At 42.7% G+C, this 24,871-nt stretch overlaps 1 protein-coding gene and 1 long non-coding RNA gene across 6 annotated transcripts in view; one reads left to right on the top strand and one right to left on the bottom strand.

Moving 5' to 3' along the window:
* Positions 1-956: 956 nt before the first annotated feature.
* LOC115068907 lies at positions 957-8,464 on the bottom strand. The gene is made up of 3 exons (XR_003848246.1): positions 8,330-8,464; positions 5,550-5,632; positions 957-1,209 (listed from the first exon to the last, which is right to left on the bottom strand). It is a non-coding gene; the product is annotated as an uncharacterized LOC115068907 (long non-coding RNA).
* Positions 8,465-8,510: 46 nt separating this feature from the next.
* Positions 8,511-24,871, top strand: part of Smarcal1 (SWI/SNF related, matrix associated, actin dependent regulator of chromatin, subfamily a like 1) — a 54,516-nt gene continuing 38,155 nt past the window's right edge. The window contains exons 1-8 of one of the 5 annotated variants that reach the window (XM_029560000.1): positions 8,512-8,661; positions 9,700-9,736; positions 10,119-10,457; positions 10,521-10,968; positions 11,855-11,905; positions 15,031-15,243; positions 16,950-17,000; positions 23,457-23,643. In XM_029560000.1, the coding sequence (XP_029415860.1) occupies positions 10,167-10,457; positions 10,521-10,968; positions 11,855-11,905; positions 15,031-15,243; positions 16,950-17,000; positions 23,457-23,643 (1,241 nt within the window). In that variant the 5' untranslated portion in view covers positions 8,512-8,661; positions 9,700-9,736; positions 10,119-10,166. Of the gene's footprint in view, positions 8,662-8,810; positions 8,856-9,699; positions 9,737-10,100; positions 10,969-11,854; positions 11,906-15,030; positions 15,244-16,949; positions 17,001-23,456; positions 23,644-24,871 lie in introns of those variants that run through there. The other 4 variants (XM_029559998.1, XM_008825685.3, XM_017796294.2 and 1 more) reach the window with 4 other exon arrangements.

Genomic DNA, 24,871 nt, shown 5'->3' on the forward strand with positions numbered 1-24,871 from the left:
CAATCAACTTTGTAATTTTAAAATAGTCAACTCCCGAGCCATAACAAGTATAGTAAAAAGGCTGGAATCAGCAGTTACTGGGTGGTCATACAATAACAGGGTGGTCTTATGCTTTGTGTCAAGGTGACCCAAAATAGCAAGCAGATTACAGAAGCGAAAATAAGTAGTTAACCAGATGTAAAATGTCTGGAATTAGCACATCCCATGGTTCATGGCTAGGACAATTTCCCAAGACCCATTCATTTTCAAGGTTATAGTCTGAACTCCCATCTGCTGGGCATCCATAAACCTGTAGGCTTTGCAGTTGTTTTTCATGACTAGGCATTCCATATCCCCAGGGTCAAGGAGATGGGACACGAATAGTTACAGACATATCAAGAGATTCCCATAGTCCCCTGGGACTGTTTACCTTTTTATACTAGGAGTTTCACGCTGAAAGGAAATTTATCTATTTTTAGATTTAATCTATGAGACGAATGTCTCACAGCACTAAGTTTCATAATGCCACTTATTTTTATGATTACATTTTGGACTCTCATCTGTTGGACATCCATAAGCCTGTAAGCTTTGTAGCTGTTTTTCATAACTAGGAGTTCCATATGCCCAGGGTCGAGGAGACGGGACACAAATAGTTACTCTTGTAAAGAAAACAGATTACTCTTACTTGTAAAAAAAAAAAACCAGACAACAAAGGCCAAACAGAAAGCCAGGGGAGTGGCTAGTGGCTAAGATCTTACCATCTGAAGTTCTTTTTAATACTCAATTATCAGGTTGAAGTTTTTTTAAATACCCAATTATCAGGGGATGGCTCATGGGGATTTCAGTCATTGTACTCAGTAACAGTTTTTATTATCTAGAAGGAGAATATAAGAATTAAGATTTTTTTACCAGTCTGACCTTGAGGGGATTGTATGTTCTTTTTATTGTCTATGTTTGAGGAATGTGGTCCAGATGGGCTCTCTTAACTTGGGAACGGTGACTCCAATGGGCATGTCCAGCAACTTTAACAGCAGTTGGAGTCAGTAAGATGATTGGGTATGGACCAGCCCACTTGAGTTCGAGGTTAGGCGCTTGATGTCTGCGGACTCAAATCCAATTACCAGGTTCCAGATCTGTCTGTTCAGTGGTCAGTGAGGGATGACTGGGCTCATGAGCCTCCTGCACTAGTCCGTGTACCTGGCTCAGAGCATTTTGCAGGGCCTGCAATGACTGTAAAAGGCTGTAATTAGATATTTCCGCCAGATTTTCCTCCCCTAAGTGGGGAGCACGGGGTGGAGGTCACCCAAACAAGATCTCAAAGGGAGTAAATCCTTTTACATAAGGAGTACATCTGGCTTTTTTTTAGAAGAAGCACTTCATTACAGTTTTAACATATTCAACAACAGTTTCCAGAGCAAAGATACATCTCTTTTAAAAGTAGCTATAAAATTTTTAGGTTCGCTGTTGAATTAATACAGTTACACAATACTGAACTCAGTATAAGCCCTGTAAAGGGCAAAAGGAAGAGGACTTATTACTCTTCCTTACTTACCAGTTACCATCAGTCTCTGCTATTAACTTAGTCAAAGTTTCCTTAATAGTTCTAGTCATCCTTTCCATCTGTTCTGAACTCTGGGGCTGATATACACAATGTAGTTTCCAATCTATCTGGAGGACAGAAGCTAAGGTTTTAGATACACAGGCTATGAAAGCCAGGCCATTGTCAGATCCCAGACCAATAGGGATGCCAAATTGAGGTACAATCTCATTTAGTAGCTTCTAGGAGAGCAAGGATTTTTTTTATTTTTTTATTTTTGAAGAGGTAACCCAATTTGCCCATGGGGAATCAGGACACAGACCACTCTGGCTTCTTCCATGCTGAACAGGGATGTAGAGAGTGGCAATTGGGGTACCCCTTCAGTGGGCCTATTTAAAAGACTCTCAAATTGAGACATGAAGGAGAAATAAAGGCAAGAATAGTTAACATTACAAGTTCTAGACAGGGAACCAGAAAAAGTCAGAACAAGGCAAACTTTAAACACTTAAAGTCCATTGGAATTTTCTGATGAGGGCTTTCAAAAGCATCCATCTATTGGGTTTTTTTTTCATTTTTCTTTGGGCCGCCAAGACTGGACTCGAGAGCGATGAACTTAGGATTTGTTTTCAGGTACTCTGATAGCTGTTGGAGTGGCTAGAATCAGTAGATAGGAAGTAAAATAAACGTAGTCATCATTTTCTAAATAACATTTTACCTGGACTTAAGTCTGGAAAATACAATCCTTTGGACTCTTAAAGAAATATACTTATTATTTTAATTTTTGGTTATACTTTTCTTTTGAGTGTTTAAGACTGTATAGTTGACCCAAATAAACCATTTTACTTTTACTTTAAGGTTGTTTGAGGATCTGGTCCTCAGGGGTCACGTGGGCTTGGTGGGGTGCCCCTGGCTCCTTAGGCTTTCTTTTACCAGTTCCATCTACATGAAGATAAGTCAAGAGGTCCTGCTCGACCTGGGCTTTGCTTGGAAGCATGGAGGAAATGCTTCCTCTGTGCCGACCCTCCTCTTTGCAGACTGGACACTGGTTTGAGTCTCTCTGGTGGGGTCTCCATGACCTCCTTGAACAAGAGGACAGGTGACTCATCACAGTTACAGACATATCAAGAGATTCCCATAGTCCCTTGGGACACTGTTGACCTTCCAGGGCAAGGAACAAAACTGTCTCTTAAGTCCCTTTGTCCAGATCAGTATGGACCTCTAAGTATGGTTATTAACCATCAAAGAAAGTCAGTTGCAAAAGCCTGGTACCTTTAATTACTGTGTAATATATAGATAAAGTTAGAACAAAACCCAAACGTTCTCAATAAACATTGACTGGAGGAGATTTACCATCACAGGTTAACTCGGCACAGCCCAGGAAAGGGACCTTAAAACAAGAATTTCTTAAGTCTGTCTCAAATGAAGGCTGTTCTATTACAAACAGAAGCAGTCTCCTTTGAGTTTTCTACTATGGTTAGACATAATGTCATGACAAACCAGTTTTAAAACCAAGACTGATTTTTCTTGTTCCAAGGGAGAAAAGCACAGAGTCATAGGATGGCCTACTTTTAATGGTTAAAGATAAACTACATGACATCCAGTTAAATTTGAATTTCAAATGAATAATAAATACTATCGTCAGACATAATGTCATGACAAACCAGTTTTAAAACCAAGACTGATTTTTCTTGTTCCAAGGGAGAAAAGCACAGAGTCATAGGATGGACTACTTTTAATGGTTAAAGATAAACTACATGACATCCAGTTAAATTTGAATTTCAAATGAATAATAAACCCTTTTTGGTACAGGTATGCCCCATGTGGTATGTGGGATATCGTCAGACATAATGTCATGACAAACCAGTTTTAAAACCAAGACTGATTTTTCTTGTTCCAAGGGAGAAAAGCACAGAGTCATAGGATGGACTACTTTTAATGGTTAAAGATAAACTACATGACATCCAGTTAAATTTGAATTTCAAATGAATAATAAACCCTTTTTGGTACAGGTATGCCCCATGTGGTATGTGGGACAAGTACTTGGGACACCTGCTAAATGTGGCATTTCTACCTATTTGTTATCCATTCTGCAAAAACATAACTGTGTGAAAGGACAGAAACGGACTTGCCCTCTCTCCGCCTTCCCTTACAACAGTGTATGCTATGCTATAATTTTGGATCTACAGACTGAACATTATTGGATGTTTAAAGTTACATTTTAATTTATTTATTGTGTGTGTGCGTGTCAGAGGACAACTTGCAGGAATCAGTTCTCTCCTTCTACCATATGGGTCCTGGGAATCAAACTCAGGTCGTCAGGCTTAGTAGCAAGTACATTTACCTAGTGAGCCATCTTGCCACTCTTGTTGGGTATTTTTAAGAATGGAAAACACCTTATTTTACCACATAATATATTCACAGTCATCAACATTTTCTTAATGAAAAGACCGTTAAACATCAAGAACTAAAAATCAAATTATGAGTTGTATTTATTTACTTATTTGGATTTTTCTGTTTGTTTTTGTTTTGAGACAGGGACTCACTATTTGTTTTTGGCTGGCCTGGAACTTGCTATGTAGACCAGGATGGTCGCAAACTCACCTGCCTCTGCTTCCCAAGTGCTGAGATTAAAAGCATGTGCTACCACTCCCAGTTTCGTTTTTTAAGACAGGGTCTTAGCAGCCCAGGCTGGCTTTGCACTTGCTATGTAGCTTAGGATGGCTTTGAACTTCTTCTCATCTTCGGCCTCCAATGCCGAAGTGCTATGATTACTGGCATGAGCCACCATACCGTGCTGGATTTTATATTTAGTAATAAAAACTTTAGTTTTTAAAATGTATTCATCATACTGTCCTTCGGGTTATTCTAAAAGCAACCAGATCAAGGTTCAGTCCAGACTGGGTCTGCTAGCGGACTGGTATTCAGAGCTTTAGTTGTGTTGTTCAGTAGAATGGCTTGCATGACTTCCTGTTTTTGCTTCAGTTGCTGGGAAGCTCAGAGTTAAAATGGAACTCAGCTGTTACAACTAATCGTTCCTCTGCTTCCCTCCAGGCTTTTAAACATTCTTATTTAATAAATGAATTTTCACTGTTACCTTAAGCAACTTTCTGAAGTATAGATTTTTTTTGTTTGTTTTGTTTTTATTTTTGTGTTTTGAGACAGGGTCTCCCTGCAGCCCCTTCTAGCCTGGAACTCTCTGTAGACCAAGCTGGCCTTGAACCGCCCACCCCCATCTGCCTCTGTCTCCCAGGTCCTGTGATTAAAGGTGTGTGCCACATGCTAAGCTAGTTTTTTAAAGCTAGGCTTGGTGGCTCATGTCTGTAATCCCAGCACTCAGGAGATTGAGGTAAGAAATTTGCCTTGAGTTTGACACCACCTGGGCTACATAACAAGATGCCATTTCAACAGCTCCTCACAGCTAAATAAGAGTGAATATAGCAAGGCCTCAAAAAAAAAAAAAAAAAAAAAAAAAAAAAAAAAAAACCAGAAAAAGTCATGTAATTTATAAATGGGCAAATAAATTGAGCAGACATTACAAAAGAAATACAAATGGCCATCAAAGAACAATGCTGTTGCTAAGAATATTGAGTGGGATCTGATTAGTTTGCTTTTTGAAGACAATTTTTAGACTGAATGCTTATTTCATTTCCCTATTCTCAGAATTTTAGGATGTTAGAGCTAGAAAGAAAACCACATCATTTAGTCCAATTCCAGACTTTCCAAATTGGGATCTCTAAGAATTTACAGGAATTTGGGGATCCAAGATTAGGATCCACTGACCCGCTGTTCTCTGACTTGTATCAAAGGACACTGTATTATTTTATAGGTGCGTCAGCTGAGGCCAGAAGAATGAAACAACTGTCATGTGAATTGATGACAGGCACGAGTGAGGTATGTAGCACTCAGTTTTAACAAATTAACTGACTGTAGGGGGACAGGAAGACAAGACAGGTGTTCAGTAATTAGTAGCTATTCACACTATGTAGCAGGAAATGGGTGCTAGGTGTAGAGAAACTGAAGATCTAAGACTTACCTCAAATTCTAGCAACATCCCTCCTCCATCTGTTCTGAGATTTCACAGTTCACTAAGCAACTTCACTCATTATTTTGTTTCACCTTTAACAATAAAGAGATGGAACAAGGTGCTATTGTTTTCTGTCTTTGCAGATAAGAAAATGAAGGCACAGACACACAGAAAGACCACATGGATATGGAAAAAAGAAAAAGGGAAAGAAAAAGCAAAACAAAGGCACATGGCTGCTTTCAGGAATAGAACTGAGATTTGAACACTTTATTAAGCCTCACTTAAATCCCATAGACAGATCAACGTCATCTAAGAAATAATTTGTTTCAAGTCACACAATTTCTATGATGATTGTAAGAAAATTAAAACAGTGCACAAAAATATAGCTTCAAATGTTGAAACGGGTATCCCATCCTACCTAACTCCTCAACAGCTTGGTGAGATTTTTGTTTTCCCTATAAATGAATTTCTTTTCTTTTCTCCCCCCTCCCTCCTCATCTCCTGTCAAAGGACACACACATTGCTGTACCTCTTTTTCTTTAATGCCTGGCCATTTTCCCAACTCCTTATTCAGAGATTTATTTACCTCTTTGTAATGAGTTATGTTTGAAAACAGAATCATAGCAACCTTCACAGATACAGTCACAGATGATAGAAGAATACTATATTCAACACTGAGGACAGGAAAGAGTGCTGGTGATCAGAAATAGGGTCAACTAGCTATGAAAGTGTTTAATAAAAGCAAGTGCTTTGGCATTAGAATAACAAGCTGAATACGGCCTTGAGAAAATTATGGGCCAGTGCTGGTTCAGTTTTCTCATCTATAAAATGAGAACAAGAATAGTGTGTGTTCTAGATGGCTATAATGGGGCAGGTCTGTAATCCCAGCAACTAGGAGGTGAAGTCAGAGAAATCAGGAGTTCAAGGTCATCCTTGACTCTGGGATACAAGAGACTTTATTTTAAAAATAGAAGTCTATGCCAGGTACTCGCCTTTAATCCCAGTACTTGGGAGGCAGAGGCAGGTGGATCTCTGTGAGTTCGAGGCCAGCCTGGTCTACATAGTGAGTTCCAGTCCAGCTGGGGCTACAGGGAGACTTTGTCTCAAAAAAAGAAGACTAAAAAGAAAAAAAAATTAAAAGTCTATGTTTCCTAAATTGTAGCGTTACTGGCAGAGGTTCGGAGGTTTGAGGATGGTGACCATCTAGAGATCAAGTTTGTTTTTCTCAACCAATTGTAAAAAGGCAAGAAAAATCTCAGACCAGCAGAGACCAAGAAGCAAACAAACTTATACTGAAAGATAAAATGGGCTGAAGAGATGGCTCATCAGTTAAGAGCACTATTGCTTTTCCAGAAGACCTGGGTTCAGTTCTCAGCACCCACCCAGTACTTCAGTTACAAGGGATCTGGTATCTTTTTCTAGCCTCTGCAGGCACCAGGCAGGCACTGATATAGAGCCTGATGGAATATTCAAGGAAAATAAGGATTTAATCTTTCTCTTTCTTTCTCTGTCTCTATCAGCAAAGTTCAGCTGACAAGTCTGTGGTTAGAATGCTGACACAGCTAGTTAGAATCACTTGACTGTGTCCTGAAACTTCTTCTGTTCTGTTTGTCTCAGACAGGGCCTTTTCCCTCAAGAACTAGACAAACTGCTTGCTTTTTATAACTTTTTACTGTACCAATATGTAATTTGCCTATGTTGTGCTCCATTACCCAAGATATAAAATGTAAGGACTTAGTCTCTTTGGGGGGGGTTCCCAGATTTTGAGGCTTGAGCCTGCTGGACCAGGCTGCAGCTTAAATAAAATGCCTGCTTCCTGTATACTTCAGTGTCCTCCTGGATCTTTCCCAATACAGGTGCACTTACATACAAAACACTCATACACATAGAATAAAAATAAAATCTTTTTAAAAAGAAAAAGAGTCACATCCATACACATAATCACACATACATACACACACTCAAACAGAAAGATAAATCTCTCCAAAGGTGGAGAGGGGAATTCAGAAATTGAGAATCCAGCAACTATCCCATCCCCCAACCAGGACCTGCATTTTAAGGGTTTCAGTGATTTCCTGTGTGCTAATTTTGGACTGGTCAACTTAAAGGAGCAAGAAACGGCTGATAGGTTTTATGCCTCCAGGTTTTATGCCTTCAAATGAAGTGTCCAAGTCTGACCTCCGTCTTTTCTGAACTAGTTTGGACTAGATGTCAGGAAAGACAACTCACCAGGTCTTTGTCGCAGTCAAAAGAGAAGACCAAAGATGCCGCCCTCCCTTTTTTTTCTTTTTTTGAGGCAGGGTCTTCCTATAACCCCAGCTGGCCTGGAACTTGCTAGGTAGACCAGACTGACCTCAATCTCACAGAGATCTGCCTGCTTCTACATCCTAGTGCTGGGGTTAAAGGCGTGTGTTACCATGCCTGGCAGGAGTATGCCGTCTTCATTATTCCTCACTGACTCTGTTTGCTTATTAGGCCTGTAGTCCCTTACATAAGGGAATGAGGTTCCTATAAATGCTCATCACATTGACTGATGAGGACTCTGACAAAGATGGCAATGTCGGTTCCACTTTGTTCCAGGAAGATGGCTGGGGCAGCGAATGGAGCTAAAATTCTAAGAATAACAATATAGGAAGGCTGTTCTGGGAAAAACTTTTATGAAGTGCCAAATCAACCTGGCTGTCTTGGGATGTCCACTGGAGACAGCGCTGACAACGAATCCTACTTTGGAAGTCTTAGCAGAAACGGTTGGCGAAACCGAGAACTGCAACTCCCAGGGTGCATCATACCTTTGCCTCGCCCCCGATGTTGCGGCCTCTCCAATTCTTGCCGGGCCTCTTTGTATAAACCACAAATCCCAGAAGGCCTTCACCAAGTGTGTCATCAATATCAGTCTATGAGCGAGAGCTACGGCCGCATTGGCTTCTGGGAAGTGTAGTTCGACGTTGATAGAGTCTTGCAGGCCTCGTGGCGGAAGAAGGCGGGTGAACTGGCAGCACTTGAGTTTCAGATCCCCTCCCTACCTGTCGCTCCAGAAGAGTGAACTGGCTAGGGAAGCTCTGGAGAGGCTGCTAGGGGAGGGATCATCTGCAAAGGTGCCTGGCTTTACAGGTCTCACCAGGTGAGAAAGTGGAGTAGGAGGAAGGCAGAGTCGGTGGAGGCGGATGAGACCAAATGTTGCCTGGAGGAGGGGAAGGGAGAAACCTAGTGGAAATAGTAGGGGCTGAGCGGGGCGGGGCCTCGAGCAGGGCTGGGTGAGTTTCCCTGGAAATGGAGTGCAGCAGAGGTCCCAGCTTACAGAGGGGCGGCTGTGTGGTGAGGTGGCTTTGTGGTTGAACTGATTAGTGGGATTTCTTATCCCATATTCTCACCTACCCGACTAGGATGCACCATCAGCTCACCACGTCTTGACGGGTAGTTTGGGAGGGCCGCGAGCTCTGCCTAGCAAGTTAGGGAGACCACCCTACTTGAGCACAGAAGACTGAGCGTTTGTGCTGGGCCCCCGGGGACGTTCACCAAACGGCTGCTGGATGACTAAAGTGTAACTCCTCTGAAGGGAGATGTTTGGGGGTGTTCTGTCTAAAAAGAGCCCTAGCAAGGAAAGCTTTGAACCCTCCTGACCTTCTCCAAGGCCTGATTGCACTCCTGGAGTAGTCCCTACATAGGATAGTATTTGGAGAAGGCTTAGCATAGTTAGAACCAGTGAGAGAAATTGGTGTCCTGCCCCTGCTTCTAAAATATTGCAAAAGCGGTCCAGCCGATAGGAGAATGCCTAGGGTAAATTAAATCATAGAAAAGTAAAATTTATAGGATGACCTTACTTTGTAATAAATACCCATATCTCCCAAGTTTGAGACAAAAGTGCAGAACTGTGCCATACTCTGAATTAACACTGGATACGTGTGGTGGGTGAAATGACAGTTGAACATCTCCTTTTTTACATCTTTAGCATCAGGATGATGTTCAATGAGCATTACCTGGTTCTCCCCTTATTTTTCCAAAAGAGTCATTTGGAAGTCAGGGTCTGAGGACAGCTCTTCTGGGTTGCATTGGGCCACATGCAGATTGATTTACCAGGAATGTAATGAGGATTGAGTGGAAGTGGGAGAATTTAGTGTGCAGTCTGTAATAGGCTAATGCTTTCCCCCCCTTCTTCCAGGTTGGAAACGGGCTATTTTAGCAAGTGTCACGCCATGGTATGTGGTTGGTTGGTCTATTTCTGTTTAATCCATTATGCTTTTTAGTTTAAAATGTCTCCTTTCTGGCTTTCTGATGAATTTAGGTTGCCTTGCAGAACTTGCTTGGGATCTGAAAACTCACCTTGGCTAGGGGATGGGAGGGAGAAAAATACGCAGCTGAAATACCATTTTAGCTTTGGATTTACTTTGCATCAGGATCGTTATTTTAGCATATGCCTTTTCTATCCCTGTATGTGTGCACTTTCTTTTTAATTGTAAAAGAACCTTTAATGTACCCTTCAGTTGTTGTTTTATGCATTTCCTGGAACAAAAGCTTATTAAAATCAAGCTAGGAGCATGGCAAACTTAAGGTTTATTTCAGTCTTTTTACTTTTCACAGCTTTTTCCCACTTCCCAATTAAAGGGTGACATTCCTGCATAAGTTAAAATGTCTTTGCCACTTACAGAGGAGCAGAGGAAAAAGATTGAAGAGAATCGACAAAAGGCTCTGGCCCGTAGGGCTGAGAAGCTGTTAGCTGAACAGCCTCAGAGCACAGGCTCAGGCTCCACTGTTACCAACCCTTCCTACTCCAAGCCAGGCCCTTCCCAGAATCTCCCAGGGGAGACTTCTGAGCCAGTGGGCCATGGTGTCAATTTCAAGCAACAGAATCTGAATAATTCATCTCACAGAGACCAAAGACCTCACCATTTTCAGCCCAGCACACTACAGCAAGCAAAGGGGATATGGAAGAACCAAGGAGACATGTCTACAGCCTGCCCAAGGCACACCCCAAGTCAAAAGATTCTTCCCGGGCTCGCTCCACCCTTGGCACAAACTCCTCCAGTTGTCTCTAACCAACAGCTTTTGGGTTATAAGTCAGGTCAGGGTCATCCTCAGCCTTCACATAAGATCTCATCGACACCCATTGCTAACACACCCGAGGAGCCTTTGACTAAAGCAAAGAGTTCCCAGGACACAGCCGGTTTCTCTGGACCACCCCTCAGGGATCCTGAGTTAGAGACAGTGAAACCCTCTACCTCAGGGCAGAGCATTTGGGACATCCATTATGGCTCATGGGGAGTCACATCCAGGGCAGAAGGGAGACTCCAACAGAGACTACAGCCCTCACTCCAAAATGCAAACTGTCTAAAGGGAAGATGCATAAGAGAAGGAGACCGGTTCCGGGTAAAGATCGGTTACAACGAAGAGCTCCTTGCTGTGTTTAAGAGTCTGCCCAGCAGAAGTTATGGTAATCGGACTTTTGTTTGTAGAATTTTTCCACCTATTTTTGGACTCTCTTCTAACAGTTTCTCATAAATATTAAGAGAGCACATTGGCACATTTTGTCTGTCTAGTTATTAAAAAATGTTCTATTTTAGCTGGTGTTTCCCTTTGTAATAGACATTGCCACAAGCAACTGCCAAACTTAGAAGCTGCTGCCATAGGGAGAACCGTTGAGTGTTCTCTGAGATGCTGGTTCCTTTGCCAGGTGTTTTATATGTATTGTAGCACTGAAGCCCAAAAACAGTTGTTTGGAATACATAGATGTTTTTTCAATTTTTAAGTGATGGAACTGGCTCAGCACAGTTGAGTACTGTGCTTGGGTTGACATTGATGTAGAGGGCAGAGCTGGAACGAGGCTAGCTTTGCCTTTCCTTAGAGCCTGTGCTCCTCATATTGCTCCCTTACTACACAATAATTCAGAGGATTTGGATCCTAGTCCCAGTTCTGCCTCAGCCCACCTAGGTAAGGCCTATGACCTCTCTGGGCCTGAGTTGTTGTATTTGGTATTTGCCTTCTGTAGAGATTGGTTTGTTTTGTTTTGTTTTTCTTTTTTCTTTCTTTCTTTTTTTTTTTTTTTTTTTTTTTTTTTGTTTCTTTCTTTCCTCTGTAGCCAACTTGCTATGTAAACCAGCTGACCTCAATCTCACAGAGAAATCTGCCTGTCTCTGCCTCCTGAGTGCTGGGATTAAACGCCTGTGCCACCATGCCCAGTTTCTGTAGAGGTTTTCTAAGTTAGTGGGAGCTTGCCAGTCTACGTTGAACATGGCTTCTATCCACTTGTTCAGGAAACAAGCTTTTATAATGTCTAAGTAGAAATTAAGACAAATGTCATCAGTCTTGTTTTATTTCAGATCCTGCTACTAAGATGTGGGACTTCAGCATGACCGACTACAGGGCCTTGAGTAAGTAGACACATTATTAGTTCACTGGCAATGAGAAATTAGCAAGAGCTAGCACTTAATGACCCTGCCTGTGTGCTGGGCTATTCTTACCCTCTAAATTATGTTTTTTCTTTTCTAGTCTTTTCTCCTCCTTCCTAACTTACTTCTTGCTTTCTTTTTTCTTTCTTTTTTTCTCTTTCATCATGGATTTATTTTGAGATAGTGTCTCACTGTATAGCCCCTAACTCTGTAGTCCTAGCTGAGCTAGAACTTGCTGTGTAGACCAGTCTGGCCTTGAACTCACATAGATTCCTTGCCTCTGCCTCTGGAAATAAAGATGTGCACCACCACGTTAGAGCCACACAGTTAATAAATTATTCCACTGGGATTCAAACCAGGGTGTCTGGGCTATGCCAGATCCAGTGGTGACAGGCAGCTGTGTAATGTCTTGCCCCCAGGGAGATCATTGTTCAACCTATGACACACTGGTCAGTGAGCTCCAAAGTTCAGGGAGGGGTTACTCAGGCAGGTCCATCCTATGGTGTCCAGTCTTCATCAGCCCTGGGTACACTAGTATCTTCTGAGAAGGTTTTATATTGGTGTTTTGTCTCTTTGTCCTGGTGCCTGGAGACTATACCTCTGTCAAATAGACAGCCCCAGTTCTTCTCATTTCGCATTATACTCTCCTTCCCAGCAGTCATGCCTCCGCCTGCTCTCTTCTCATTTCAAAAAGGGAAAAGATGAAGATGCATGCTGAGATCACTTCTCTAAGGCTTTGAGACATGTAGAATTCTCTGGGTCAATCAGTACAGTTTCTGGAGGGTGATGGGCCAGTCTCTGTGGAATTTTCTGATTCTGTCTTTGGTCTCTGCTTTGTGAAATGTATGACATTAGGTGGTATCCTGCTCTTTGGTAGCTGCTGGCACATCATTTTCCTAAAACAAACTGGGCCTTAAACAACAGAAATGAGCTTGGTGAGTCTAGAGGAAAGATGCCTGAGGTCAAGTGTGGGTACGCCTGGTTTCTCCTGAGACCTCTGTCTTTGACTTGTTAGTGGTCACTTGTCTGTGTCTTCCCATGGCCTCTAAGTGCTCTCCTCTCTCCCCCCCTCTCTCTCTTTCTCTCTCGCTCTCTCTCTCTTTCCTGAGTCACCTTGGATTAAGGCCTAACCTGATAACCTCATTTAACTTGAAATGAGGTTACTCATGATCATACTCACAGATACTGGGAGTTATAACCACCGAAGGAGGAGGCTCAGTGTCCCGGGTTAAGATTGTAGGTTTGGAGGCTGGAGAAATGGCTTGGCAGTTAAGAGTGCTGGCTGCTCTTGCAGAGGACCCAGATTTGGTTCCTAGCACCTATGTGGCAACTCACAACTGTCTGGAACTCCAGTTCTAGGGAATCCAAAGCCCTCTTCTGGCTTCCACAGGCATTGTATGCCTGGGTACATTTATATAGATGCAGGCAAAACACTTGTACACATAAAAATAAATTTATAAAATAATGTTAAAGATTGCAGGCGTAACACCTGGTATTGCTGCTCCTTTGAAACCAGTGATTTCCACTGGAGCGATTTTCTTTGTTGTGTCGTCTGTCACTCTTATGTTGACCACAGTATTCAGAGATTTAAATGACTTATGCTTTTGGGAATTTGTTTAGGTTTTCTGTATGGTATGATTACTTTTTGTAATGTTCCACTTTTTTTTTTTTTTTTTCTTGAAAAGAGTTTTAGGCACAGAATTCTCGATGTACCTTTTTAGATGATGTTGAGTGAAGTGTTTGGGCCCCTGTATACCTTGAAATTACCTATCGCAATTTGGGATTTATGAATTTGTCTTTCTGTTTTTAATTTCACATAGGTTCACCATTTTTGTGTCATTTCATACTTTTAATTTTATATTAAACCCTTTTTCTAAGTGCTGGGGATTAAACCCAGGGCCTTATGCATACTGTGAACATTACTCTACCACTGACTCATTTACATCCTTGACTCACTTACACTCTTTATCAACATAACATATAATATTGTTTCCACCCATTACTACTTTAAATATATCTACTTTAAATAGATTCTGCTTTTTTTCTTTTCCTTTTTTTTCTTTTCTAGTTCTGAGGATTGAACCCAGGGCTCTAGGGAGCTAGGTTAGCACTCTAGCACTGGGCTACATCCTGAACCCAGATTTTGCTTTTTGAACCCTACCCCACACTCACTACAGAACACACAGAGCTCATTAATGCCCAGAGAGGAAAAACTGTCCCATATTGTTCCAAGTCAGCCACTGTTAGCATTTGGATCATGCTTCTCCAACTCTTGGTCATTAAGTGAAACAAATACTACATTTGTGTATAATTCATATCTTGCCTTTTCCATAAATGTTTTTTAGTCTCCATTATTATTATTATAATGGACCATTGTGACTTTCAAAATATTTTGTATTGTCAAAAATAGTAATTTTTGTACTTTTGTCTTTTCCAAAATTTCTTACTGAAAGGAAAAAATTAATGGTTGCCTAACAGTCTATTGGATGAATATGTCAAAGTTGGTTGAGTCAGTTTCTTGCTGTTTAAATTGCTCCCAGTTTCCTACTTTTATAGCAGTAAGGAACCCCTCTGTGTATACGTTTGATTCCTGGCAGTAGAGTCATGATGATCACCTCTCAGAACTCATGTGTACATAGTCAGTTTTTTCCAAAACATTTTATTCCCAACTAGTAATATAAATGTATGATTGTTTTATATCTTCTGATACTAATTTCTGAAATCTGTTTTAATTTCAAAAATTTAGGGAATAGGAAAAAAAATCTCTCATATATATATATATATGCATACATATGTATGTGTATACACACACACACACACATATCTTCTCCTCTCTTTTTTTTAAGAGACAGGAGCCTTGCTGTGATAACAGGCTTTCAACCACTGGGCTTAATCTGCCCTCTTTTGGCCTTCTGAGCAGCTGGGACTAGAAGGTGCACATCACTGTATCCAGTACATTTGATAATATTAAAATCCCCAAAGCCCCAGTTAAAGGGCTGGGCCCCATTTGCCTCTCAGCCGTGTCTTGCCTTCCTTAGCATACCAGGGCCAGGTGAGGTCATCCAGAGCCATCCATTTTATCACTTCAGCCCTTTTTCTCTTCACAGTGAAAGCAGCCCAGCACATCTCCACAGTCTCCCTGCAGCCATTGGAAGGAGTTGATGAGAGCAGTGGGAGACAGACCAGCCTTCCCTCAGCTCCATCCCTCACCTTTGTCACAGGGAGATGCCTGCTCATCTCCCGGGCCCGCTTTGAGGTAGACATCAGCTATTCAGAGCCACTGATTGAGGTGTTTAAACAGATGGATTCCTGGATTTATGGCAAGTAGATGGTTTTTGTGTGCTTCCTAGTATATATTCTGCATGGGATGTGATCTCAGCAGAGACTGTTTATCTATGTCTTTGAATATTCAAAACCAATTTTCTTGGTAGAGATCTAAGTGTATCTATAGGACAGTGACACTTTAGCAGTTCCAGAGAGTGAACACGTAGTGGAAGTTCTTTCATCTCTAAGCCTTCCCGAAGAGAAGACCCTACAATTTTCCTAGTCACCTTCAGTGTTACCTTGAGAAAAGCATGCACATTTCTGCTTCAGCCATTTAAAACTGTTTCTATTTTAGCCTTAGCAGAACAGAAAAACAGTATTTTCCCTAAAAACAAATGCCTTTCTGTACCCTAAGACAGTGGTTTTCAAACTTGAGCTTGTATAGGAAACACATGGAAGGCTGGTTGCTGATGCTGTAGCTATGGGGTCTGGGGAGAAAGTATTTCTAGTAAGTTCCCTGGTGGTGGTGGTAGTGATGGTGGTAGTCATGGTAGTGTGCCAGTTATGGTGGTGTGGCAATGATGATGGTAATGGTGGTGTTGGTGTGGTGGTGATGGTGGTATTGGTGTGGTGGTGTGGAGGTCGTGGTGTTGGTAGTAGTGGTGGTGATAGTGGTGTGGAGGTGATGGTTGTGGCAGTGGTGATACTGGTGATGGTATTGTAATGATGGTGGTGATGGTGGTGGTGGTGGTGATAGTAGTAACAGTGGTGGTGGTGATGGTGGTGGTTGTGTGGTACTGGTGGTGCTGGCGGGGGCAATATGATAATGGTGGTGGTGGTGATGGTGGTGCTGGTTGTAGTTGTGGTGATAGTAGTGATGGTGGTAGTGCTGATGTTGGTGGTGATGGTGGTGGTGGTAGTGGTAGTGATAGTAGTGATGATGATGGTGATAGTGGTATGGTGGTGCTGGTGGTAGTGATGGTGGTGGTAGTAGTGATAGTGATAGTAGTGATGATGATGGTGATAGTGGTGGTGATGGTGATGATAGTAGTGGTGGTAGTAATGGTGGTGCTGGTAATAGTGGTGATGGCTGCTGCACACCTCAGTCTGAAAACACCGGTAGATATGTGCTCTGTCTACTCACAATCTTTACTAAGAGGTGCTGGGCTGAAGTGGGGCCTAGTTAGTGGTATTTTTAAGTCTGTAAGTGAGTTTAATAACCACTTAGGATTGGAAAACACCAGCCCAAGCAGAATAGAAAACACATTATTTTGTGAGATTCTTTCAAAGCTACCTGGCCAGAATAGGGACACAGTCTGTTTTGGAATCTAGACTCCTGAGTTATGGTTTCATCCTTAGCCCCCATCCATGATATTTTTAAACAGTGATATGATAGCCAGAGGATGGCATGAGTGCCTGCTTTGGCAGGGTCTGGTTTGAGGCAAATGCTGATTAAGTGGAACCTGCAGCCATTGTCCCTTCAGTGGACACTCAGGGCCTCTTTGACCTGGGCCGTCCACACTCATAAACCCTATAGTACCTTTGGTCATTATCCTCATGACTCATGCTTATTGTCTTCTCCCTGAATATTGGTGATGCCTTGAGGCCCTCTCTTAATTTCTGTATCCTGGTACCCATCTCAGACAGCCACATTCATCATGGGAGCTTGCTGGGGGGTTATGAAGAAAGACAGCAAAGGAGTGGGTATGCTGATGTAGCAGGAGGCAGCAGACCCCTTTGCTTATCTCTCTTCTCATTCCAGATGTCAAGACCAGGAAGTGGAACTTTCTCTTGGAAGAGTACAACAAGCTAAGTGAGAAGCCCACCTTTCTGTTTTTTTGTGGTTAAGAAGCTTTGATATTATGCATTAGTTTTAGTATCTTTGAAGAGAGGGTCCTTCACGTTTGCTGTGGTTACACTGGTAATTTCAGATGCTCCAGGACAGAGTAAAAGTGAGATGTGTTCATGCAGTCTTGTCCAGGCCTGCTGGCACCAGCAGTTTTGTGACCATTTGAATGCAGGACCCTTCATCTGTAAGGGTGAGGTAGGTGCTGTTGAAATTCCCTGGGAAACCTTCCTGCTGTCATAGACAGTTGAAGTGAGGGATGTGGACTTAGTAGGTGCTGTTGAAATTCCCTGGCCTGGGAAACCTTCCTGCTGTCATAGACAGTTGAAGTGAGGGATGTGGACTTTAGGAATCAGAGGAGTGCTGGGGTCGTTTAGCTAGAATGGAAGCTGCTCTAGATGACCTGTAAAACCTCTCAGTTCACCTCAAAACCAGATGGCCAGGAAGGTGGGAAAGTGATCGAGGGGATGTGTGCATAGGTGTCATGACCACAAGAGGGAGAAGACAGTTTGGCTTATCGTGTTTCTTTTGGGTGCTCTACTTTGATGGGCTATAGATTCTACTTTGCCTGAGAAAGGCAATTGTTATAATTCAGCCTGTTCTGGGTTGCCAGTCTCAGCCTTCTTTAGACTCTGCTGATATGTGCTGTTTTCCTACTGCCTCCTAACTTACTGGACCTCCCAGGTAGCGGGAAGAGCTGTGTGTGGGTGTCAGTCACATCAGTGACCTGGCCCAGCCTTGGGAGAAGGGAGCCACTAGCCACTTGCCCATCAGGCTCAGACTTTAAGGAGCAGGGCAGAACTGGGTTCCTTTCTGTGTCTCCTGCTTATATGACACTGTAGATTTCAGGTAGATGATTCAATAATTTATGTTCCATTTATTTTTGTTAAAAAGGAGATCTTTGGGCCGGAGATGTAGTTCATTTGTGCTTCCCTGATAATGAGGTCCTGGGTTTGATCCCTAGCAGCACATAAAATGATATGTGCCTGTTAACCCAGCACTCAGCAGGAGGAAGTAGGAATATGAGATGTTCAGGGTCACCCTTGGCCACATATCGAATCTGAGGCCAGCTAAGGAAACATAAGATCCTATTTTAAAAAAATTGGAAATTAAAAAAATTCCTGTCTACCTTCCTGACATCAGAATTAAATATAAAGGAAGAGCTTTTTTTTTCTTTCCTTTTTTCTTTTTGAGACAGGATCTCTCCCTGTAGCGCTAGCCGGAACTCACAGTGTAGACCAGACAGGGTGGCCTTGAGTGCACAGAGATAGCTTGCCTCTGCTTCTTGAGTGCTGGAATTAAAGGTGTGTGCCACCAGGCCCAGAAGGAAGTTTTCTTTGTTCTTTGAGGAACGTCTTGTGGTAAACTGCAAGATTAAGTCTAAATACGAGGTGGTGCCATTTAGTATCTGTGAAAGCCGAAGCAAAAACAATGGCCAGTGTCTATCTAAGCTCTCTGGCCTCTGTCTGGGGCTTGTGATTCAGAGGAACTATTTGGCCAAAGCTAAATTTTTGATGAGAAATAAGAATTAGTTCTTTCCTCTCTCCTCACTGTCTTTCAACCAAGAAAGACATAAAAATGTTGGCAGTGGAGAGCCTTGACTTTTATGGAATGAGCATAGTGCTGGAGAACAGTGAGTCATGACTTGTAGCATTACACAGTGGTTTCTGATTTTTTGTGGACTGTAGACCTTAAAGTATTTAATGAACCCATGAGGTCTTCACCCAGAAATATACACATAATGTGCATACTTCTGAGTTTGTATCTGACATTAGCAATTCCCTGGGTCTGAGTTAGGAATTCTAGAGTTGGAATTTTTATGTGCTTTCTCCTCGTTATACTGTCTGAATAAGGAAACCATTGCTCTCCTTACTGAGATCATTTCAGGGCCACAGTGATGTCAGTGGTTTCAGAAATGAGATTTAAAAATTGCCACTGCGTTTGTAACCTGACGCATTATGAAATTCTGAAACCAGCACTGCTCTGAGAAGCCAGGGAGGGAAGGTACTGCCGAAGACAGCCTGGTTCCCATCTTAGCCCTGATTCCATTAGTGCTGCAGACCTAGGGAATTGGTACCTTTCCCCTCACCCTGAGGTCTCCTTCCTCATGTGTGAAATTAGATTGTTGACCCCAGGCTAGTGAGCTCATGCATATGAAACTAATTAAATGGCATCGAGGCCTGAGTGTGTCAGCAACAACACGATGACAGTGATTTCCTCCAGTGGAAGTGACTCTCAGAGCTCTCTGCAAGTGTCTTGAGTCCTTCTGCCCACAGTGAAATTGGCATGAGGCCTTTTGTTTTTCCCCGGCTGTCACAGTCCAGAAGGGTTCTCGGTGATCCTGTCTTGTCAGCTGCTGTTTGAAAACACTAGCATCTCTCAGCTGTGTGACTAGAGCATTCTGCCAAAGAGCTTTCTGCAGAAATGACTTCTAGATGACTCATGAAGCCAGACAGCACATGCCTGTCATCCCCAGCACCAGGGAAAAGGACAATAGACAGTTGATAAGGAATAGTAGCATTCTCAGACACACTCAGCAGGTTGAACTTGCAGTGTAGGTTTTTGGAGACAGTAACCGATAGGAGATGGTGGATGCTGGGCTCTTCTCTCAAATGGCTGAAAAAACATGGCACTTACGAAGGACCACTTTCCCGTCAGCCGGTTCATCAGCCGTTAGCCTTCCCCAGGTGTGGGAGTTCTGAAGATCGCTAGGATTAAGATGAAAATGGTTTCTGCAGATACATTGAGTGCTCAGTCTCTCGAAGGATGTAGAAATCAGCACATTCAGATTTAAGTTAGAGGCATAAAGTGGATTTCTATAGCAATACAGTGCAGCCTACTTCACATTAAAGCCATCAGCCTTATCATTTCCTATCATGGTTGATTCTGTTCATGGAAGTGTTCCAGAAATGACTGGTAATTACATATGTAAAATATACTTAAATGTATTTAAATTTTTATTATAGTGTGTGTGTGTGTGTATATGTGTATGATGACATGTGTTGTCAGAGTCAGTTCTCTCCTACTGTGTGGATTCCAGGACTCAAGTGTAGCTGTCAAGCTTGGTGGCAAGTACCTTTACCTGATGAGCCATCTCGTTGGCCCCCCTGAAACATATTTAATGAAGGACAAAAATTAGATTTGCCAGTTATGGTGACACATGCAGATAGGGTATACTAAAGAGGAGGAGGCAGGAGGATCATGAGTTCAAGGTCAGCCAGAGCCCTTTAATCTGGGTGTGGTGATGCTTTTATTTAGTCATAGCACTTGGGAGGTAGCAGCAGGTAGATCTTTGAGATTCAGGCCAGCCTGGTCTACATAGTAAGTTCCAGGGCAGCTGGGGCTACAGGGAGACTCAGTTTCAACCAAAAAAAAAAAAAAAAGAAAAATTAAAAAAAGGATTTAAATATATTGAAAATACAAAACTACTAAAGATGGCACTGGATGGCTCAGCTCTCCAGGTCACATCTGTGCTAGCCCTGGTAATCAGCTGGTGGTTACAGCAGAGGACTTTTGAAATGCCCATGAGGTATTAAGAAACTAGCTGGGGCCACCTTTAATCCCAGCATTCAGGAGGCAGAAGCAGGCAGACTTCTGTTAGATTGAGGCCAGCCTGGTCTACATAGTGAGTTCTCGGCCAGCTGGGGCTACAGGGAGATGTCTCAAAAAGACCATTCAACAAACAAACACACACAAACAAATAAACCCCAGCTGATCATGCTTGCCTATACGGGAAAGAGGACTGACAACCTTGGAACTCCGAGGACTAATGATAAAGGGAGCATGTTGGGCGCTTGGCCCTGGGACAGCAGCCCTGGTCAGTACTGTAATGCCAATTCCACTACCAGAATCTCTAGGTCTGTCATCTCTAACTTCTAAATCTCTGGTTTACTCATCTTGATTCTACACTGAATGAAGGTGTGAGGGTTATTTTTTTCTTAATGTTAAAATCAGATTGGGCTAAGTTCTTTCAATTTAGGGCAATTAATTTGCTTTGTATGGACTCTGTCTTTTGATCTTCTTTGTATCCGACACTACGGTCCTCTCAGTCAGGCTTGGGAAGCCATAGTGGCTTCTCTTTAAAGAGCACAGTCTTTCTGCCTACTGACAGAAGGTGACTTAGAAGGTGACTTAGCTGCTTCCCCAAGCATTGAAGCCATCAGAACGAAACATAATTAGAAACAAAACTAGATTCACTCTATTGAAGACTTACTTTTCTTAGGATCTTTCTGGGCTTTTTTTTTTTTTTTTTTTTAATAAATAATTTATTGAGAATTTCATACATGCATAAAAGGTGTTTTGATCAAATCCATGCCCACTCCCTTCCTTCCATCTCCTCCCATATCTCCCCATCACTTTTTCCTGATAACTTTATGTAGTCTTTGTTCTTCTTTGCTTTATTTATTTATTTTTATGGGGGCTTTTGGCTACTCTTAATATGCCCCCCTCTGAAAGGTTAACTGTAAAATATTTTAAGGATTAGATACAAGCTCCCAAACACTTTTGACATTTTTGGCCTTTGGAACAGAAAGATGGCTCAGCTGTTAAGAACACTGGACGTTCATGCAAAAGACCTGGGTTTCATTCTCAGCACCTACATGGCTAACAACCCCCCATCTTTACTCCAGTTCAGGGGATCCAATGCCCCCTTCTGGCCTCCATGTGCATTGCATGCATGTTGTGGTGCTCTTACATGCAGACAAAATCCATACACATAAAATAAAATGAAAATAGCTCTTGGGGTAAGTCTATAGCGCAGCTCAGATCTGAAGGAGAAGTAAAAGCAAGAGTTAATTAGCATTACAAGTTCTAGACAGGGATCTAGAAAAAAGTCAGAACAGGGCAATTTTCAAATGTTCGTAAGAGAGTCCACTGGAATTTCTTGACAAGGGCTTCCAAAAGCATCCCTCTATTGGGTTCCTCCTCATTTTTCTTTTGTCTTCCAAGGCTGGACTCTAAGAGTGAGGGATTCAGGATTTGCTTTCAGGTATTTTGATAGCTGTTGGAGTAGTTGGATTCAGTGTCAGTTCCCTCTCAAAGGCTTCTAGATAGGGGAAAAGACAAATTTATCCATCATTTTAGAACAGTAGCCTCCCTTAGCTACAGGTGGGCACTACAGTATTGGAGACCAGGATTTGAAGCCTTACATCTGAGCAGCACTTCTGGTTAGGAACAAAATCATCAATGAGAAATAATTGTCTAAATAACTTTTTATATAGACTTAAGCCTAATGTCTGGGACGTGAACGCTTAAAGAAATAAACTGATGACTTTACTCTTTGGATATACTTTCCTTTTGGGTTTTTAAGACCATACAGTTGGCCCAAATAAATCAATTTGTTTTTACTCTTCAGGCCCTTGGAGGATCTGTTCCTAAGGGGTCATGCGGCTGCTCCTCCATTTGCCCTGGGCGCTAGTGCTGTGGTGCTGTTTCCAGGCGCCACTCCTCCACTTGTAGGGGTGCTGCCTGCAGCCGCTCTCCATTCACCCGGTGCTGCCTCTGATCGCACGAGCACCTCCTGTGATTGCACTGGTGCCAACTCCTCCGATCGCTCAGGCGCCGCCTGCAGCTGCTCTCCGTTCACGCGGTGCTGACTCCCATCGCACAGGCGCCACAAGCTGTGGCCGCTCTTCTGCTCAATCGGCGCTGAGGCCCCTCATGTGGCAGCTGTCTCTGATCATAGCTGCTTCTGCCTGGTCCCCGACCCCAGGGCTGGTGAGGAGACTGTATCAGTGGAGCCGCATTCAGACACAGGAGACCCGGTTCGGTGACGCAGCTCCACAAGTCTTGGGTAAAAAAAACAAATATTCTCAGATAATCCTTGACTAGATACATATTTTGTCCCTTAAACTAGTTGACTAAACTAGAAATTTTAAGATTATGTGTATATTATTTTTGTTTCATCCTTTTATATATCATAACAAACCTAAACAGACCTTCATCACTTAGGCTTTCTCATTTTTTTCTATTTTAGAAAATATCTCCATTCCCATATCCTTTTAACATCATTTACATTCTCATTTTCTTTTTTTAAAAAAATAATTATGAGACATAATAGCATTAACAAATAAGTTTTCTATCTGTTATTAGACTTCTTTTCCTGGGGATGCTAAGCAATGCTTATTCCCTTTCAAGGCTCTAGTGTTGCCAGTGTTTGATTAAAGCTTTACTGGGGAACCAATGAATTTATTGAGCTTACCGAGATAACTGAGGGGTTGCTGAGGTGTATGTATGACCTGAGGGTATGCACACTGGAAAGCCTTTACCCAGCATGGGTCATGCCTTCTCTTCCCGGCCTTCCCCAGATTGTATACTTTAGCCCTCCCCAGATCCAGGAAGCCATGTGTGATTAGGGCCAAATGACATACAGTTGGCTGAGAAGAGTGGTGCTCTGGTTCACATGCCTCTGTTTTTGCTTTCCAGTTGGAAAGGTGTGCAGCCTCCAACAGGTTCAGCTGGAGCCTCTGCCCAAGACTCTGACCCTGGCGTTCGCATCTCAGCTGGAGAAGACATCTCCCCATCTCACAGCAGATGTCCCTGAAGCTGACCTTTCTGGAGTGGATGCCAAGCTTGTGTCTAATCTCATGCCCTTCCAGAGAGCTGGAGTTAAGTAGGTTCTCGATCTCCCTCTTGATTTGTCTTGCTCAATGTTTTTCCCAGTACTTCTTGAGAGAAGTGCAATGACAGGTATGAACGTGGTTTCTCATGCAAATACAGGAATTGAAGGAAAGGAAAGAAGAGATCTTGATGGTTTGTCTAGAAATATTTCTTTCTAGAAATAGAACTTTGAGGAAGCAGAGTAACTGGACCCAGAGTCCATGAAGGGCAAAGGAACTCTTGTCAGTAGAACTGAAGACATGAAATGGGTTGGTCTGGAGCCAGTGTTGTGTTCTGGGAAAGCGTGGCTGGGGCTCTGCTGAGATTTTCATCTCTGCGTGCTCTTTGGACACAGCTGCTTTATGTTCCTGTGTTCTGGCCCTGTCCGCCCCCTCTTCCCCTTTTCCCCTCCATCTTCATCTCTCTTAGGTAATACACTCAGCAGAGCTTGCTTTGTCTTTTCAGTCCTTCGTCTCATTTTCACCAATGAGCCTGGTTTATTCCTTTGATCTTTCTGTCTCTGGCACCTTCACTAAAGCTGAGACAGGTTGCCCATCCCCACCCCCAAGCAGCTCTTATTTGCTGTGTTTTGCTTTTTGAGAGCTCCCTGGGCCCACACAGTAAATGCTGGTTTTGCCAGTTCTTCCCATTGTGTGGAGGGAGGTGCCCAGCTAGAGTGTGCGTGGACCATAGCTGTAGCCCTAGAACCAGACCGTGGACAGGAGTTTTCATCTTCCTCTGTCTATGGCTCTGAAGCTGCTGCTGGTGGTCTCTGTGGCCTTTTTTCTTTCTTTCTTTCTCTCTCTCTCTCTCTCTCTCTCTCTCTCTCTCTCTCTTTCCTTTTTGAGACAGGATTTCCCTGTAGCCCCACCTGGCCTGGAAGTCATTATGGAGACCAGGCTGGCCTTGATCTCACAGAGATCTCCTTCCCGAGTGCTGGGATTAAAGGCATGCACCACCATGCCCTGTTTCTGTGGTCTTTCTTTAAAACATAATTGAATCTGGATTTTAATTTTCAGTCTGAAAAGACAGAGGTTTGATATTGAGTAAGGAAGGCTACCAATTCCTTCTTTCCTCCCTCCCTCCTTCCCTCCTTCCTTCCCTCCTTCTCTCCCTCCTTACCTCCCTTTCTCCTCCTTTCCCTTTTACTTTACATCTTGAGACAAGGTCTCATATATTCAGGCTGGCCTTAGCCTTGATCTTTCAACTTCTGATCCTCCTACCTCTCTACCTCCTCAGTG

The sequence above is a fragment of the Nannospalax galili genome, unplaced genomic scaffold (assembly GCF_000622305.1).
Source record: "Nannospalax galili isolate Female #2095 unplaced genomic scaffold, S.galili_v1.0 scaffold127, whole genome shotgun sequence".
Taxonomy (NCBI): domain Eukaryota; kingdom Metazoa; phylum Chordata; class Mammalia; order Rodentia; family Spalacidae; genus Nannospalax; species Nannospalax galili.